Source organism: Lampris incognitus, chromosome 2 (genome assembly GCF_029633865.1).
Source record: "Lampris incognitus isolate fLamInc1 chromosome 2, fLamInc1.hap2, whole genome shotgun sequence".
NCBI lineage: Eukaryota > Metazoa > Chordata > Actinopteri > Lampriformes > Lampridae > Lampris > Lampris incognitus.
The window spans coordinates 31,228,575-31,247,856 of record NC_079212.1 but is presented as its reverse complement, the minus strand read 5'-3'; the positions used below and the strand labels follow the sequence as shown (position 1 = coordinate 31,247,856).

Genomic DNA, 19,282 nt, shown 5'->3' with positions numbered 1-19,282 from the left:
CACGCGTCTGCTGTCCTGTATAAGTTGACAAGTTTAGACAGTCGTAGCCTGTATTTCGAAAATCTGCATGTATGTAATTTGTGTTATATATTCAGTCCTCGTTGAGGACGGAGTGTTTAAGGGCCATTGAAAACGCCCTGTAAGACCCTGGGGGTCATCGTAAGTATTTATTTGCACCGTAGGCTTCAGCATCCTGGGTCTGTGCAGATGATCGCTGTAAACATTATGTGTGACTGCCACGTATCTCTTTTGGGATGTGTTTTCATCTTCTTTTTGTTTTGCAAATTTCTGCAAGCATTGTACATTTACAACAACAAAATAAAAGCTACGGTTTCGTAGTATATTATTGTGGTGTCTCTTTCTCCTCTATTTTGTGAGGCTGGTGGCAAGGCTGTATTATAGAATAGCTTATCGGGGTTTAAACAACGTTGGTAATAGTACATTGTCTTGGTGACGCCACACAAGCTGTCCAGAGAAACATATAAGCAATATTTCCGTAACCGGATATGAGAACAAAAGCCTGGATATGACGGTTGTCATGCCACTGGCGCATGTAAGGTAAAAGGCGTTGGTCTGCCATTTGGACCCGTGTATGTTCTGGTCAAATGCGCCCCCACATGGTTAAAAAAAACACCTTAATACGTATGGTCTCTGCTGCCCCCTATGCTCATCATTCAAGTATTACAGTGTCACCACGATACAGTCAGTGTCACTCTTTTTTTCTTCCTAAAGTTTGGTGGCAACAAAGAGCCAGTCTGTCCTTAAGCACAACATGCAGGCCGCGGTGTCCCAAACTGTCTTTTGGCGCGCTTGAGCTCAACATCAGATAACATGGGTCGGCGTAACACAGCCAAGGTAGACACGAGTACTTCTTCGCACGCATGCTGGGCCGTGAGTTGAAAAGGTCGTAGGGATGCGTCGGTGTGTGCGGGTTTTTTTTTTGTTTTTGCTAGTATCACTGCCGAGGCAGTTTGGTGGATAACCGGCTGACGCGCAGCGCCGAGCCTTAACACTTAACGCCGCACCGGACTCTGACGCCAAGACGAGAGCGACGAGCAGGCTGTCTGTCTGCCACCATGTCGGCACCAGCAGCAGCAGCAGCAGCAGCAGCAGCAGCAGCAGCAGCAGCAGCAGCAGCACAGGAGGCGGCATCATCCCTGCAGCTATGCCGGTAGGCGACCCAGCTTGTGTCTCTGTAGGCTACGAATGCGTTGTTACACATAAATACATGAGGCTTCAGGACAACATCGGACGGGAGATACCGGGAGATACCGGCACACTGGCGTGCACAGGTCCCTCTTATCTCCGACACTAATCCGCGCTTGTGTCGCCACGTATAATAGCTATTGCTTCATTTTGTTTTGTGTGCCCCCCCCCCCCAAGAATAGCCGATGTGATATTTGATAGGAATTGATTATATCGTACCATTCAAATGGGATTTTCTCGTTTCCAGACTATATAGGTGGCCCGTGTCGTATGTGATGACCTCAACGATGATGCCTCTGCTGAGAGCGTCGAGACTGTCAAGGGCATGACGAGGTCTTTAAGTCCATATCATTGATACGTTTGACTAAATCTTTTATTTCGACGTCACAGGAATGAACAACCACGAGACGTGGCTCGGGCAGATTTGCATATCATGGAAACTGCTCAGGTGCCGCGAGCGCGTTCCCCAGTAGGTAGGCGTTTGAGGAATGATCGGCCTACCTGAAGCTTGACCGCGTGTTTTAAGACGGTTGTTTTGTTTCGATCTAATTAAAAAATGTCTTTAGTAATCCGGTGTCGCTCCGGGTGCTCGCGACGTAGGCTGTACTTGTGTCCTCCGATGGGTGGCGCTATAGGACTATGGCACATGTCTCGCGTGTGGGGCTTGCAGATCATTCATTCCCCATCCATTTCCGGTGGGACTTGGCGTTCCCGTAGCCCACAGCCGTACCGGCGTCTGCGTCTGACGGGATCCGTCTGCATGTGAGAGACGGGTGTGGATCCTTTGTTGCTCTCGGAAGTAAAGATGCTGACAGAAAGGGCTGGAACAGATCTCCGCAAACCTCTCGAAACGGAATTCTCCAACTAGGCAACCATTTGTCCCGGCTCTGTGGCTCATCACGTTGACCCAGCATCCCCCCACTTCACTTTGTCTGTTTTGATGTTTAGCTTTGAGTCATTGATAGAAGACGCGCTATTGCACTAAACTCTCTAATCTTGTCTGCGGCTTTCACTCAAAAGCTAAAATTATACGACCCGTTACTGGATTTCACGTGATCTTTTGACGATGAATGAAGAGCTGTGTCCTCTTGAGGATAGACGCATGTGACGCTCATACAAATAGCGCTGCATCAAGCGGTTTAGTCTAGTCCCAGGACTGTTCAAAACCTGCTTTAAAAGGGTCTGGGCCCCGTAGCGGTGAAATTGTCGCATCTGACGCTGTTTTGGAAAGTGTTATGAACACTTCAGCCCCTGGTCTGAGCGGTGCTGCGCTATCCACACACGAGTATTAACAAAACCAGAGCTCTTCTCATGGTCATGTGACTTTGCACACACAAGGAAATGATCTTGGCGGGTCGCTCACAGAATGAAACGGTGACAGTTATGAGAGGAAGCAAGAACAACTGAGAATAAAATATTGAGGGGGGGGGGAAAGGGCCCTCCTCCATGCATTGCACTTATGGTCTCTGTTACAGCCCGATTGACTGGACTGGAAGCTATGGATGTGATTTGCAGGTAAATAGCTCCACATCTGGAACATATATACATATTTTGAGAATGGTGTACATAGGCTTGAGTGTTTTTAACACTGCAATTGAAGAAAAAGCTGCACAAGCAAGTTAAAATAATATAAGTACACGTAAGAATATTTAGCTATACAGCCAGTAATGAATGGATGTGATGAGAATTCTCTATACGATTGCTTGTGCAGGTGAATGCTTCTGTCCATTGCAGAAAATTACAGTTGTGGTGGGCAGTTCATTGCTTGATGAAGGCTATTGCTGTGTGACGAAGCTATTCTTGTGTCTGGTTGTGCTGGCCAGCCACTGCTGTTTTGATCCAGTGATGGAGATAATATTCCTGAAATTCAATTATGACCTTCTGTATATGTTGACTTGTTACTGTGAGTCAAACCAGTACTGTCGTCAGTAAACTTGAGCTTTACAGATGAGAATGCAGTCCCATAATAGATAAATCACAGTAAAAACGTTATTATTGTCTGTAGTTGAAAGACGCTTTTCTAGTCACCATTTGCAAACTCTCCTAGCTGCACTGAACATGCTGAATACCAAGACCACATGGTCTTTAAGTGAAAAAAAGCTGCTCTTTGTGAAATCAGATGAAAACTACGAGGAGTCATTAAAGGGAGGATGTAGGTGATAGTTAGGAAAAGTTAAGAGAATAATCCATCAGACTCAAAACCACTGAAACTGGTCTTATTATTGCCAAGCAGTGTAATGTTTCTACATTTTCTTATTCTTCCTCATCTTTTCCTTCTTCCTACTAGGGTGTCTGTGGTAGCCCCTAGGACTGTATGGTAAAAAGTTGTGAAATTTGGCACTTACCGGGGACAGTCTCATGACTCTTTTCAACAAGTTTCATGTCTGTGCCTTGAGTACCCTAGCGCCACCAACGGGACAAGGTGGAGGTACGTTTATGCATGTAACTTTCGAACCGTATGGGTGTACTGGGCCCAGGCCCAGGGGGCACCTAAGCCAGAGCCGCTGCGTGAAGTCGCTGTTATTTACTTTGCATTTCTTCTCGCATAGTCAGAGGGCTTAGTCATTCATGTAACTAACAGAGTCCCAAAAGTCCTACTGAAAAACTGAAGGAAAATGCAGGTGAATGTATGCCTTAGTTAATATTCTGTTGGCATTAATCATGTGCATAAAGTATAAGATAATTATAATAAATAATTATATTATAGATAACATAAGACAAAGTGTTTCTGATTCTGTATGTGCGCTGTAAATCCTGTTGAGGTACAGGTGAATTGAGTTATTGTGCTGTTGGCTGCAAGTCAGTGTCCCTGCTCTGCCCTGCCCGGGAGGGGGGGGATTTACACATCCTTGCCCAGGGGCCCATTGTCTCATAATCTGCCTATGACTACATCATTATACCAACAGCTCCGGGCTCCTGACTTTATTTTTATTGTAGAGACTAAAATGACAACATTGATCACAGCAAGACAAGTTTTCCTGAGGCAAATCCAGCCTTTTCTCTACTGCTCTTTTGCATATATGTAAAAGTGAGCTGCTTTGTGTTTGTATTACCTAACATCTGAGATATTTGGTTACAGGTGAACAACTTGCATATTTGTGCTGCTTTCATATAATGAAGACGTAATTGAATTTACAGAGTGATAAGAAATGTTTTTAACTAACAGTAACAGTGGGCGGCACGGTGGTCCAGTGGTTTACACTGTTGCTTCACAGCAATACAAATATAATTTACAAATAAAATTGACTTAACAGCAAGAAGGTCCTGGGTTTGAACCCAAGGCCAACCTTGGTGGGTCATCCTGAGTCGTCCTCTGTGTGGAGTTTGTATGTTCTCCCCGTGTCTGTGTGGGTTTCCTCCGGGGGCTCCGGTTTCCTCCTACAGTCCAAAGACATGTAAGTCAGGTGAATCGGCCATACTAAATTGTCCCTAGGAATGAATGGGTGTGTGTGTGTGTGTGTGTGTGTGGGCGGGCCCTGTGATGACCTGGCGGCCTGTCCAGGGTGTCTCCACGCCTGCCGGCCAATCAATCAATCAATCAATCAATCAATCAATCAAGCTGCATATTATATAGCGCTTTTCTAACTGCAACAGCCACTCAAAGCACTTGACATTTCTGGTCAAATCTGAATTTCAGACACCTGTTACAACGGAACACAAGCCGTTTTCTGTACAATCTGCTGGAATAGGCTCCAATAGGAATGACTTCTGGAATAGGCTCCAGCATCCCCGCGACCCTGAGAGCAGGATAAGCGGTTAAGATAATGGATAATAATGGATGTTTCTTAGAGCATGTTAACATGACATGTAGGTCAGGTGAATCGGCCATACTAAATTGCCCCTAGGTATGAATGTGTGTGTCTGTGTGTGTGTGTCGGCCCTGTGATGGCCTGGCGGCCTGTCCAGGGTGTCTCCCCGCCTGCCACCCAATGACTCCTGGGATAAGCTTCAGCATCCTGCGACCCTGAGAGCAGGATAAGCGGTTCGGATAATGGATGGATGGATGTTTCATACCGTGCCTCAGTACGACTGCCCCCACACCGCCGTCAGCTTTACCATAGGTAATGCTGTTCCGTACCCGCGTACACTTGCTTATCCATACCCGAGATCGGCGCGTTCGGCGGCGTTAAGAAATGCCTTGTAGCATAGTGGTCCACTTCCGTGTTTTAGTACCGCTTTCACACCTGATGCCAACCGTACCCGAGTACACATGAACCGTATTGGGTGTGGTTTTACATTCATTTTAAGATTGTGCCGAAATGGTACGTATATGGCAAGACACTTATTTTATTTCTAAACCAGACCGTCAGGTACTTCTTCCCGTACTCGTTTATGAAAGAAGCTTTACATGCAAACAAACAAGATAATATTGAAGGATTCACGGCTATAAAGATCACTCTTACAGAATTTACGATCGAACGGCGTCTTTATTTTCGGTTGTTGTCGGCCACGGCCACGCTGTACAGACCGCCATCATCTCCACAGCTCACATGTCGCTACCAGAGCGGTTGAAAAACGACGAAAACCAATCAGTAACCAGTGGGACAGTCTCTCCCCCCCCCCCCGGCTCCACCAACCACAGGCACGCACACTGACCGACACAACATGTATTCCCGTGATTGGCAGAGAGTAGGGCGGGAGAGACTGCCTCCGCCAATCAGCACTTCCAACAGTACAGGGTCACTACAACATGTATGACAATAGCTAATCCATAAATCTTCAATTCAAGAATGCTTTCGTAGTTGCTTATTTTAATGGTTACTGCCAGGTAGGACTTTCCTGGGAAAATGAAATAGTGTCTCATATTTCACATCTTCACCATTATTGCAGCCAAATGTGGAGGAAAGAAGGGAGGGAGCAGGAGCAATCCATCGGTGTCTGTAAATTAAACGAAATTGACGACAGTCAGTATTATAGCTTTAAAGCAGAGTTTATGCACAGAAATGAGCTCATTCTAATCCAGACCACATATTCTACTTACATCAACATTTCCTTATCCGACCACACTTCAGCACATAAGATCACGGCAGCTCTCCTGAGATGTGTCATCGTCTATTACTTCCTCTTCTGCCTGTCACAGTCATGTCAGTGTGATCACAGCTGCTATTGGTATCGGGACATCTAACCTGTTGATCAGTAGGTGTGTCAGGAGCCAGCTGGGCCAGGGGCGGGTCAGTGTTGTCATCATTTGGTTTCACAGATGATGGGTTTAAAATCTCAGAGAGGGGTGATGTTGTGTGCATACAAGAGACAGGTGAGTAGGAGAGTAGCAGCCAGTCAGCTGGAGTGGAGAAACGATGCGTTGCTTTCGGCCTCAGACCAGTAAGAAAGATCATGGAGTGGATATGAGACATGCGGCAAAGAGGCGCATAGAAAATCTAACTCTGCAACCCAGCAGAGATGTTGTGGATAGAGGGGAGATGGAAAGTAAGCTCGGGGGGTATACCCAGCAGCTTAGCAGGTATTTCCTCCCACTAAAACACACGCGCGCGCACGCACGCACGCACGCACGCACGCACACACACACACACACTACAACTCTCTCTCGCATACACACATACACACGGGACAACACACATACATATACTATCATTGTGAGATGTGTCTCTGACTCTCTAACTCTTTCACTTTCACACTCACAGAAGACTAACTCTCAGAGCAAAGACGTAGATGTGAGCCCAGTCTTAAATATACACTACATCCTTGTTTTGTGTTGACATGCTAAGTTTTGGGCTCACAGTCCATTGTCCTTCTCAGCAAAGGATGCTAATTGTTGTAGCTGTAAAATTATAAAAACTGTGACACAATGTATAATTGGAGGCAGAGCATATAATGGTTTCTGTAGGTAAGAATGAAATCAAATTCAAAATGGTCTTTCTGAGCACTGTTTGGCAGTGTTGTAATCATACATTAGAATTACTGTTACTCAAATGGGACTTATGGAAAGTCTGACAAGTTTCTATAGTAAAGGGCTAATGATTTCAAAATGTGGACTTTCTTGCTTGTGTTTTCCTGCTTACCCACATTCCTCTAAAGTCTTACCATGTGTGCCTCATTTGTTACTCATACCATGTGTATTTGTGTGTGTTTGTGTGTTTACCGAGTGAAGTACACAAAGAGTGGGCTTTACCAGTAAGACTAGTTTCACTCCCACATGTGAAGATTTTATTTGATCTTTACGTACAAGAAGACAGCTGATGTTCCTCTCTGAAAGTTGAGGAAACAACATTCATGAGCTAAACATACAAAGCCATGACCTGACGAAGGGAACATGGCATCTGGGCGCACATTCTTGCGGATTGTTGTGATTCCTATCAAGGCCACATATTTTTACACCTTCAGCGACTGTAATCTAACCATCGGTTTCTTTTGCCTGTCCATATATAAGATAGTCAAATTTTGCATATTTTTCTATCTCTACTATCTGTGACAGTACAAAAGCAAGAACTGACAAATTTGTTATCAGTGAGACTGGTAGCGGCACGGTGGTGGTTAGCGCGGTCGCCTCACAACAAGAAGGTCCTGGGTTCGAGCCCTGGGGTAGTCCAACCTTGGGGGTTGTCTTGGGTCATCCTCTGTGTGGAGTTTGCATGTTCTCCCCGTGTCTGCGTGGGTTTTCTCCCGGTGCTCCGGTTTCCTCCCACAGTCCAAACACATGTAATGTCAGGTGAATCGGCCATACTAAATTGTCCCTATGTGTGAATGTGTGTGTGTGAGTGTTGGCCCTGTGATGGCCTGGTGGCCTGTCTAGGGTGTCTCCTTGCCTGCCGCCCAATGACTGCTGGGATAGGTTCCAGCATCCCTGCGACCCTGAGAGCAGGATAAGCAGTTTGGATAATGGATGGATGGTAGCATTGCCATTGCTGTCAGGTTAGCTGTGCCCTACTGTATAAACAGATGTCTTTATGCATGCTCAATTATCCAGGTAAGGAAATCCCAGAAAGTTGAATCAGTTCATCTGGACACAAAGTTTAGTGGGAGAAACATTTCATCGTTCATCTAAGTAACTTCTTCAGTTTCAGCTGACTGCATGTATCCCCACCCTTATAAACAGCACAGTTACGTGACGACCGAAACCGGCAATTGGTTTCATATGCAAATTGCTGTGACCATTATTTAGAGTTAAAATGGCCACATGTACTATTCACAGAGGATTGGGGAATCGTTGCAATCACAGCATTGTAAGATGATTTGGGGGGGAACCGGGGGGGGGGGACTAAGAGTACATCAGCCCCTCATATTTCCCCATCGGCTATGCGAGTTTGTTGTGCCGATGCCCGGGAACAGAACAGTGTTCTGAAAAGTCATGGCTTGGTGTGTGTTGGCCCGTTTGATGACAGGGAGCAGTGCATACTGAACAGTTTTTCGACTTTTTATTTCCTGACAATTTTCTTTTCCCCCCCGCACCTGTTTATTGACACAATACTGGGAACATGAATGCTGCATAAACACGTATTCAGCTTGAGCTGCTTTACAAGTAGTTATAACATACAAGCGCGCACACTTTAATCCCAACCATTTGATCACAGCTGCCATTTTTCTGCAAGGATCCAGACCAAATGCTAATGCTAACTGCTCTTTTGTTGTAGGATTATGCGTCCAGATGATGCCAACTACGCAGGCAACGTCCATGGTGGAGTCATTCTGAAGATGATTGAGGAAGCTGGATGCATCATTGGCACGCGCCACTGCAACACTCAGAACGAGGTGAGAGACTATTGTGGCAACCCTTTAAACACTTGAGGTAGTAGGAATCATGGGTAATAATTCACTTGTAACTAGTCATAATATCAAGCATAGAGTTGCACTGTAGAGGGATGACTTGAAACCTATTAATTTCAACTCTTACCTCTGGGAATCAATATTCTGTTATATCAAATATTTGCTAATGAATTTACATGCACCATGCTCATATTCAGATTTTTCAGGCAGTTTTGATTTGCTGGCATTTACCTTTCACCTGGTTCCCTACATTTATCAGCCTGTTTACCTTTTCTGGATTGTCTCACTGGATGCTTCTCATACCTCCGACAGCATTCTGATGTGTTGATGCCATTCTCATACATCACGTTCCACCGTCTGCATGTAAGACAAAGAAATGTTCAGATTCATGAACGGAGGCCCACTGAGACACACAGGCACCTCTATGCACATAGACGTCCACTCACAAGGATAATAAAAACAAAAATAAACTTAAATTGTAGAGCGCCTTTCGAATCAAAGTTACACTTTCTCACAATGACAGACAACCAGAAAACTCACAAGCATACAGTGAAATCAAACAACGACCGTGAAAGCAAAAAAAGAAGGCTGAAAACACCCAAGATAAAGGCTTGGAGATCGGCTTAAAGAAATCTAGAGAAGTATCAAGATGTTTAAAAGAAGATACTGACCTGACAAACCTAATCTCTACAGGCAGGTCTTTTCCAGACCTGAGGGCGTTAACAGCAAAGGCCTGCTCACCTTTACTCTAGATGTAGACTTGCGGATCGGATTGGAGGACTTGAGCTCTCTGCAAAAATTCATCTCCAAAATCCATAAACAGATGTGAGCCAACCCACATGTTTTATTATTCATTAATGCCAATTCAAGTCTTTATCTAAATATGACGTTAAGATATTATTTGCGGAAGGAACATAATTTAAATTTAGAAATACATTTGTGCAGTTATGTTCTTTAGATACAAACTGATTTGTTTGTGTCCAGGAAAAGTCATTTTATGATTTGCCATAGTTGTTCTCAGGACATGATGGACATGTGTAAGCCATGTTCTCTGCATTTATTTATTGTTTCTGTGCATTCATTTAATGCCGAAGCAAATCTGATTGCATACTTAGATCTTTATCATCCACTTTTGTTCTAGTGTTGGGATGTTGACTGGTCTTATTTAGCTTGCATACAACGTATTTCTTCTTTTTTATGTTATTTGAATTCTATTTTTATGTCTCCTTTGCTATCCTACTACTATTTGTATCCTACTGCAGCAACCCAATATCTCCAAGAGGATCATCTAAGTTTCATGTAACCCTAATTTAATGGTCATATTACCTACCTGTGCACATTTGTTAACAGAGCACTATTGGTTCAAACTTTGCCCTCCTTACCGTTAGCTGTAATGGTGTCCTTTTGGTATCAGTGGTGGTACTGCTGTTGTGTCTCATGTTTTACCTGAGTATTTTTATATCTTCACTGCTTTGCTGAGACAAATGTGTGTCGGAGGTCCATAGTCAGACGTATCGCTGTATGCTGTGTTTGTACACACACATGCTGTGTATGACAAGGTTTTTGGTTGGTGTTGCCCAGTGGTAAACCATACCCCTACTGCTTCATGCATTTCATAAGGCACTTATCCGAGACTCTGCAAAACAAGTTAAAGAAACATCAAAAGGGGGGGGGGATTAGACAGAACAAGCATATGACTAATGAAAAAGCAAGCGGCCAACTTTCAGAAACATTTCTCTGTAGTTTAAAAGGGATAGTTTACAACTAGCGGTGGCTTGATGCATGTTCAGTAATCCAGGTAAGGAAATCACGGAAAGGTGAATCAGTTCATCTGGACACAACGTTTACGGAGAGAGAAACGTTTGATCACTCATCGGTGACCTGTTCAGTCTCAACTGACTGCAGGTATCCCCACCCTTATAAACAATACAGTGGCATAACGACCGAAACCAGCGATCGGTTTCATATGCAAATTATCGTGACCATTAACTACAGTTACAGTGGCCATGTGTACTGTTCACAGAGGATTTGAGAATAGTTACAATCACAGCATTGTGTCCAGATGAACCGATTCAACTTTCTGTGATACAACTAGCGGTGTTAATAGCAATCAAACACCGGACTTAAGACTTTAGCCATGATTTGGTATTCCCATATGAAGAAAACATCCAGAACCATGAAGTTAGAAATACATCCAGAAATGCTGCCTTCGTCACAATATTATGACTTTGAATCTTTTTGAAATGCATCCAAAGGTGAACATAGGTTCAGGTGCCTTGAAATTTCACAATTTTTAATCCGCCGTTCTGACTTCAAATACACATCAGTTTACTGTAATTGCCGCTGTTCTGTTTTACTGGAATTTACTCTTTAACTGTATGAAACCGTGCTGGTAAACCTCCCTGCTGTTATTTGCAGCATTTTTATTGGTTTAGCGTGAAGTCCCTGAAACTCAGACAGAGTCGGTATAGAAAGTCCTTGTGATCGCATGCCTCTTGGAGGCAAACAGCCTCAGGAGAGGTTTGAAATGCCTGTCATTAATGAGCTCAGAACTGTTTTTTTGGAAGCTGGAAGTGGAGGATTAGTTTGCTGCAAACTCATTTGTACTTCAACTGTCTGTTTTTAATGCTGCTTTCTGCATTTCTGTCACCATCGTGTTCTGTCTCTGATCAGCTCTATGGTTAAAGGAACTGCATATACGTATATAGCGCTTTTCTAGTCTACCGACCATTCAGTGCTTTACATCAGGAGCAGTTAGGGGTTCAGTGTCTTGCTCAAGGACACAACGACACCCTCTCTGGAGGAGCCGGAGATCGAACCAGCGACCTTACCATTACCAGACAACCCGCTGTACCTCCTGAGCCATGCCGCCCCGTGCTTATGTTGCTCTGTGTTTAACTGAAAGGGCTGCTGTCTTCACCAGCCTCTGCGGGTTAAAGACACCCTTGACCTCAAAACGACTGAGCGGCGGTTCTCAGCTGCCCCCTGAATTTGCTACACTGGATGACATCAGTATTGATGTGCAAGTGTGATAATATCTGCATCTGCCAACATTGCGACCCCATTGGCTGATGCATACCTCTCCATGTACTTTTTGTCCATATGTAAAAAAAAGTATGAAGGTAACTGAGAATCGGACCCCAACCAGCAGCTCCCCCCTTTCTTGTAAAAAGTTGTTGTATTGATTAAAACCTGTATCATGTTCCTAGTTATGTTACAACCTGCACTTTTGAGCTGGTCTTGACACAGCACAGGGTTGTCCACTTTCACAATTTTGTAAGAATCCACCCATCAGTTTTCAAAATACTATGCTGATAAACAAACAAAAGCAAAAACATCTCCTCTTGGGGCGTCCTAGTGGCATGGTGGTCTCTTCCATTGCCTACCAATACGGGGATCGCCGGATTGAGTGCCATCTTTTTTCCCCCCATCTCTTCTTTCATTGTCATCCTCCTTTATTCCCCATCTTCAGGAGCGCTGTGTGGCTATGCTGGTGCGGGTGGAGAAGACGGATTTCCTATCGCCAATGTTCATAGGCGAGGTGGCCCACGTCAACGCCGAGATCACTTACGCCTCTAAGCACTCGGTGGAGGTGCAGGTCAAGGTCATGGCAGAGAACATACTGACTGGTAGGTGGGGGTAAGGTCTGCCCGGCCATTGGTTAAGCAAAGGTATACAGGGGTCATTCTAGTACAGGGAATGTTTTGACATCAACAGTTGACATTGTTGGTGTTGATTATAGCTCATATCAATTCAGTCTGTCTTCTGAACAAAGCAACAGTCGTGTCAGTGTGTGTGTGTGTGTGAGTGTGAGGTTTAACTAGCTAGTGATAGCTCTTGGTTTCAAGAGGGATACTACTCAAAATATAAGAAAATCTGTTTTAGGGATAAATGTAGGATCTTACAACAATATTGTGCCTATAGCAAAATATCTACTTTCGATGATTGGATTCGATAATTCATTTCCAATTGACAATTAGAAATGAAAAAGAAATTATGCCACAGACAGCCATGTGTACTCATGCATGAACACACACACTCACACACATGCCCAGTTACACATTTACGCTGTGGAGGTGAAACATGTATACACCTTTCTTAGGGCTATTTAGATGCAATTATAATGGACAAGGAAGCGATGAAAGACAAAAAGTCAATGGTACACTCATGTGGCTGAGGACCCTTTCTTCCTAACCACTTCTTTTTCAATTCCTGCACTGTAAAAATGCATAGAAATCTTTGGAAAAATATACAAAATCCTTTTTGAAATATGAAAAAAAAGTATTTCCTCTGTTTCCGATGTCTTTCCCATATAGTGAGGGAAAGTTAGCAGGAATTTGACCAATCTGGGAAGTAAAGTGTTACCAATAAATTTCTTCACCAATGTGTTCCTTAAGGTGTGTAGTAACATGTATTAAAATGTTGAAATTCACCTCCCGGGGATAACCTCCGAAAAAAGTGCTCAAAGTCAGGGTACCGATAACAGATTTTCGAAAATTGAAAAAAGCTTAAATTGGACTTAACTTACGTTTGAGGGGTCAAACTAGGAATTTGTCATGATTCTAAGTTGATTGCAAGCATTTATTTTTCACCAAGACCCTGGTAGAAAAATATTCACATCCACTTTCCCACTCATCACCCCCCGCCCCCCATGCCGTAGAGGGCACCCGACATGTTTAAGCCATTTACATCCTTTTTCTCTATTGATCACGGGCTGACTGAATATACTGCTTTCAACACCTGATACGTACGTATTCTCAACAATTTTTCTAACAAGCTGAAATGTTTCTCTGCACACCACTGATGATTCTCATTTGTTACATAAAAGGTATAACTTTGCTTGTTCTTGTTAGCTAGCTAACAGTAAGTAATATGATCGGCTAACGTAAATGTTAACTTCCACTAAAAGTTGTCATTACTAGCTTAACAATACTTGTTAGCTGGCTCATAGTTGTCATAAGTTGTCTGACTCTCATGTGTGTACTATACTCCAAAACCTACATCTGATTTATTTATTTAGTTAAATGCTAGCTGTCTGCTCCATTAACTACCTAGCTAGGTTAAAGTGGTATAGCCTGTACTGCCTCAGATTTTTTTTTGATTTATTGTTATGGTTAAGCAAATCTATTCTTTTACACCTCAGTACAATATTTCAGAAACTATGCCTCTATGACAGATTCGGTCTTTATTGTACTTTGTGTAGGCTATGGGTCTTCAGTAGGCTAATATGGAAGACGATGTGAACCCACCTCTGCTCAAGTGCTTCTTCTGTGAAGGCCTGGAAATGCCAGGTAAGAGGCTTTTGCAAGGAACTTCTAAAGGCTACGCTACTTTATTGAAACATGCAGAAGCCATGGAAAATGCTACAATTTTGGAGCGTATGAAGAAGGATGAAAATGAAGGAAGACTTAGATACCACATTAGGTGTAAAGATTATTTGTACAACAAGTTTGTCAAGGTCACCAAGACGTCAGCTCAAGCATCAAAGGCAGAGGAAGAGACAGCAAAGCTGAAGCGAAGGCGCACTTGCTCTGAGTTCAGTGCATCAACTGCATGCACCTCTTCAAGTTTACGGTTCGTTCAGCTTCTGTACAAGAATGTATGCATTCTTTGCAACCAACCCGCTCATCTCTACGAACATAAACCAGCAGACGCTTGAAAGAAATATAGAGTGCCTGATAATGTGACTGCAGATAGACTAAAGGCAAGCTTGCTGAAGATAGCAAGGAGTCGTGGAGATGACTGGGGCACAGAAGTCCTTGGACGTCTGGAAGGGATCAATGACTTAGTAGCAGAAGAAACCTTGTATCATTTGCGCTGCAAACTTCTTTTTGAAAAGGGTAGGCCTTACTGCAAGACTGCAGATGAAGGACCAAGGAAGAGAGGACAAAAGGAAATAGATGATGAGCGAGAGGTTGTTTTTATTGAATTATGCGAATGGCTAGACACAGAACTCGAGCATGGGGTGATGACGCTTGACCAAGTCCACGAAAAGATGCAGCAGTTTGATCAGTCACCCGATAAGAGCCTCTCTTATTCAAAGAAATGGCTAAGGATGAAACTTCAAGAGAAATATCATGACACACTGTACTTCACATCACAGTCGAAAAGGTCAGATGTACTCTGCCTCAAAGATAACACAAGCAACATTCTGCGAGAGCATCATGCTAATCTTCAGCAAGGAGATGAGAAGACACAAATCATAAAGACAGCACTAAAGTTCATATGCAACGACATTGCCATGATTAATTTAGATCCAAAGTCATACCCCACTGCATACAGTACTGCTGATATCCAGAGTCAGCTGGCACTTGTTCCTGAGAGCCTCCAGATGTTTTTGAGACCAATAGTGAAGATCGATGAAAGAGTAGCTGTTTGGGGGCAGAACTTTATCAAGGCTCGTCGGCCTCAGTCAGGAGTATTGCCATACCAAATGGGGCTTACCATACAACTTGATCATAGATTTGGGTCAAAATGGATGATCGACAAGTTACACCGACTAGGATACACTGAGTCTTACTCAGAGACACAAAACTACAAATACTGCTTCCTCAATGACAGGAATGGAGATGGCATCCCAGATACATCTGGCACACTTGATACCATTGTAGAAGAAACTGATGACCAGATCAATGATGAGGCTGCGATTGATGCCGCACTTGAGGATCCAACGGTTCCGACCGCCAGTGAAAGTGACAATCAGGTGGTCTCCATGGAGGTTGCGGAAGCAAACAATGCAGTCACTCAGTTCGTTGGGGACAATATAGATTTAAACATTGTCTCTGTCAGTGGAAACACCCCGTTTCATTCAATGGTTTGAAGAGAACAACCCATTCGACCACGATCGAGACAAGAATATGCTTGTATCTTTCCCTACAGGATTCACAAGCACGGGGGATGACTCAGTCAATGCGGAGAGAGCAGCTGAAGTAGGTAGAGAGATGCAGATAAAGCTGGATGGACAGTCAGCAACATCAACCATGGAGGTGAAGTCAAATGTACAAGCCCTGTCATCACTCAGAAAGATTCCCAAGATCAACGAGAAGAAGATTCATCTTCACTCACTCAAGTTGTTCAACCGACTGATAATTTTTGCTCAACGGGATATGACAGTTGAGACAAGCTTGGAGTATGAGCTAACTCCCGTCCCATTGTCCCTTTTCAGCAACAAAGATCACAAAATGAACAAGGCAAACAAGGCAGGGTTTTCCAAAACTAGCCTGAAGGAGTTGACTGATCCACTTGAACTCACTAACCAACCCTGTTCCACTTTGGTGGTTGATGGAGGATGGCTTCTCTACATGGTGAAGTGGGAACAAGGCCAGACTTGGCAGGAGATTGCCAACAGTTACCTAAGGTACGTGCAGCTATAACTCTCAAAGGATCATTGTGGTCTTTGATGGTTATAACAGATCACCAAAAGATCATGACCACATCCGACGTAGCAAGAAATCATGCTGTGATCTCCAGATTCAACCAGATATGATGCACTGGACACCAAGAGCAAAGTTCTTGGACAACATCCATAACAAGAGTGAACTCATTCACCTCCTCTCCTCAACTTAACATCACTGTGGAGCAGACTGACAATGATGCTGACACTTCGATTGTGAGAGAGGCATTGGTTGCTGCTAAAGATGGCTCTGTTGAGGTCAGTAGTTTGTGTAGATATTTAACTTTCATTTGCTTAACTACTTTAAAATAAGAGTTTTGATTTTTTAAAATATTTTCACATGCTCTCTTTACAGTTGTGAGCAGAAGACGCAGATGTGCTGGTAATGCTGGTGCACCATAGCTCGAGCACCAACCACCCACTCTTCTTAACCACATCCAAGGGCTCTTATGATGTCAGGAAGATCCGGGAAGCTCTCTCAGAAAGAAAGAGACGCTACCTGCTCTTTTGTCATGCGTTCACTGGGTGTGATACAGTTTCTGCTATTTCTGGCCATGGGAAAACAACTCTGTTTGACAGGTAATAATAGTAGGCCTATAATAATAAAAGTAATTGTATTTTAGTGAACTATTTGTATATTGAAATATCTTTAAAAAACCTTGAAATGCACTTTTTCAGGTTTTGTGCAGGGGACATTGATAAACATATGGACATCTTCATGGACATTCATGCTACCAAGGGTGCAGTGGTTCAGGCTGGAACTGCGATCTTCCAATATATTTACAATGGACCAGGTACTACTGTGGGTGAAATTCGGTACACCATGTTCTCACGGAAGGCAGCGGCTGGGCTGATCAAACCAGAGACTTTACCTCCAACAGAGGGTGCGGCTGCACAGCATTCTCTCCGTGCCTACCTACAGACCCGGGACTGGATTCTTCTACAGAGCATGTCTCTGGACCCCAGTGACTATGGATGGACATTCGGTGTTCATGGTTATGAGCCAGTTCCAACACTAGACCCAAATGGCCCCTGAGGAGCTCCTCCAGTTCACAAGCTGTAATTGTAATGGAGATTGCAGCAACAGGCGATGCAGCTGCAAGAAGAATGGTGTCAAGTGCATCTCAGCATGTGGAGTTTGTAAAGGCATTACATGCAAGAATGGTATTCATGATGGTCTTGAAGAAGACTCAGACATTGACTTGTGAAGCATTTGACATGGATTTTCTCTGACTATTGCAACTATTGTAATAAATGCAAAAAAATATATATGCAAAAGTTGGCATGGCAGTTATTCCACTAAGGAGTAGATCTAGAGAAAATTAAATGCTAGCAATCAACTCAGAATCATGAAAAAAAACAAAAGTAAGTCTCTACAGCATTGCTGTGATTTGTTATGATAAAAAATGATTTATCTAAATCTTTTTCAAAAAATCACCCTCACCCGGACTCCCCCCCTCCCCCACTTCCTCTCTATTTTACTACAATATTTTCAAAACAAAAAATGAAAATAAAAGAATAGATGAATTAAAGAACAAGGGTCTCTCACTGGGAGGGGGTGGATGGAAAGGGCCTTAAGAACGGGATAAAAAATAAAAAGAATAAAAAATAAAAAATCTTTTAAAAATCATAAAAAATCACACGAGTGAGTTAGAGACTTACCCCAAGATACTTTTTTGTTCAGAAAATTATGCACAAAAATGTTTTGGTAGCCTTTTTTCCTAAACCGGAAGTTGATTTTTTTTAATACTGGTGTCAATACCCCAACTTTGATCAGGTTTTTTCAGGGTTTCCCCCTGGAGTTGAATTTCAACATTTTAATACATTTTATTACACACCTCTTTGAACACATTCATGAAGAAATTTCTTGGTAATGCTTTACTTCCCAGATTTTCCTAACTTTCCCTCACTAGTAGTAGCACAGATCATTTTGTTGATTTTCCAGTGGAATGTTTAAGACAGAAAATCCGAGTTGCTTTAATTTAATATACTGCAGAGTTACATCTGAGCTGAGAAAACATGACCACCAAGGATGATTTGTTGTCCATTTCTCAACTACAGTATATCCAGTTGTAGTGAATGAATCATTCTTTGAACTTTAATATAGATGATCTTGTTTTGGGGGTGGGAGGATGCACTTGTAGCTAGTGAGTATGCTCCTCTGCTAGAGAAATGGGCTCAAGTCCCTGTGTGATCACATATGTTCCAAGTATCATTAAGAAAGCTTCATTAAACCCTGTAACTGCTTCAGAGCGCCAACTAGAGGATGTGGGAGGTGACTTTTATATGGGGGGGGTGTTCTTTTCTCTAAATACTGTAAAGATGACCTTCTATACTTTTTCATTATAATTTTGGAAGAAGAGGCGTTGCGTCTTTTCAAATACTGGTCTCTAAACTGTTGTCGTGTTCCTGCCGCGGCCCTGAGGAGGTGAAAGAATAAACAGCCTTATTTTGTCATGCAGTCATTTGACCACTGGGGGGAGACACACGACAAGTCCCGTCCTCAGAAGTGGCTCCTCTGGATGTTGCTCTGTGAGGAGCCACTGCTTTATGCCATCAAGAGAGAATACAAACAGCCATATTGATTTCCAAATGTTTGCCAATCGAAGTATTGTGTTTTCCTTATTGGCTGATATAACTATTTTATGCGCATTAACTTTGTCTACTAATAATGCAAAGACAAGTGTGTGTACCCTCACACACACTCTTGTGCTGGAACAAACATAAGCATACACACATGTGGAGAGACACCCCCCCACACACACGCACACACACACACAGACAGTCAGTGCCCCTCGAGTGGAGAGAGAAAGGGCACATCAGCTGACCTAGTGTTATTTCACCACAATCAAATGCCAGTGTCACAGATTCCTGTGACAGCACATCTCCCGTGTTTACCATGACAAAATGAATTCCTACTGGACTGGAGGAGTTTATGATGTATATTCATGCACATGCATA

General features: G+C 43.3%; 1 protein-coding gene across 1 annotated transcript in view; it reads left to right on the top strand.

The window, feature by feature from the left end:
* Positions 1 to 6,473: 6,473 nt before the first annotated feature.
* acot7 (acyl-CoA thioesterase 7) overlaps positions 6,474 to 19,282 on the top strand; it is a 103,731-nt gene continuing 90,922 nt past the window's right edge. Inside the window, exons 1-3 of the mRNA XM_056274320.1 lie at positions 6,474 to 6,667; positions 8,796 to 8,913; positions 12,401 to 12,557. Of these exons, the coding sequence (XP_056130295.1) occupies positions 6,504 to 6,667; positions 8,796 to 8,913; positions 12,401 to 12,557 (439 nt within the window). The 5' untranslated portion in view covers positions 6,474 to 6,503. The remainder of the gene's footprint in view (positions 6,668 to 8,795; positions 8,914 to 12,400; positions 12,558 to 19,282) is intronic.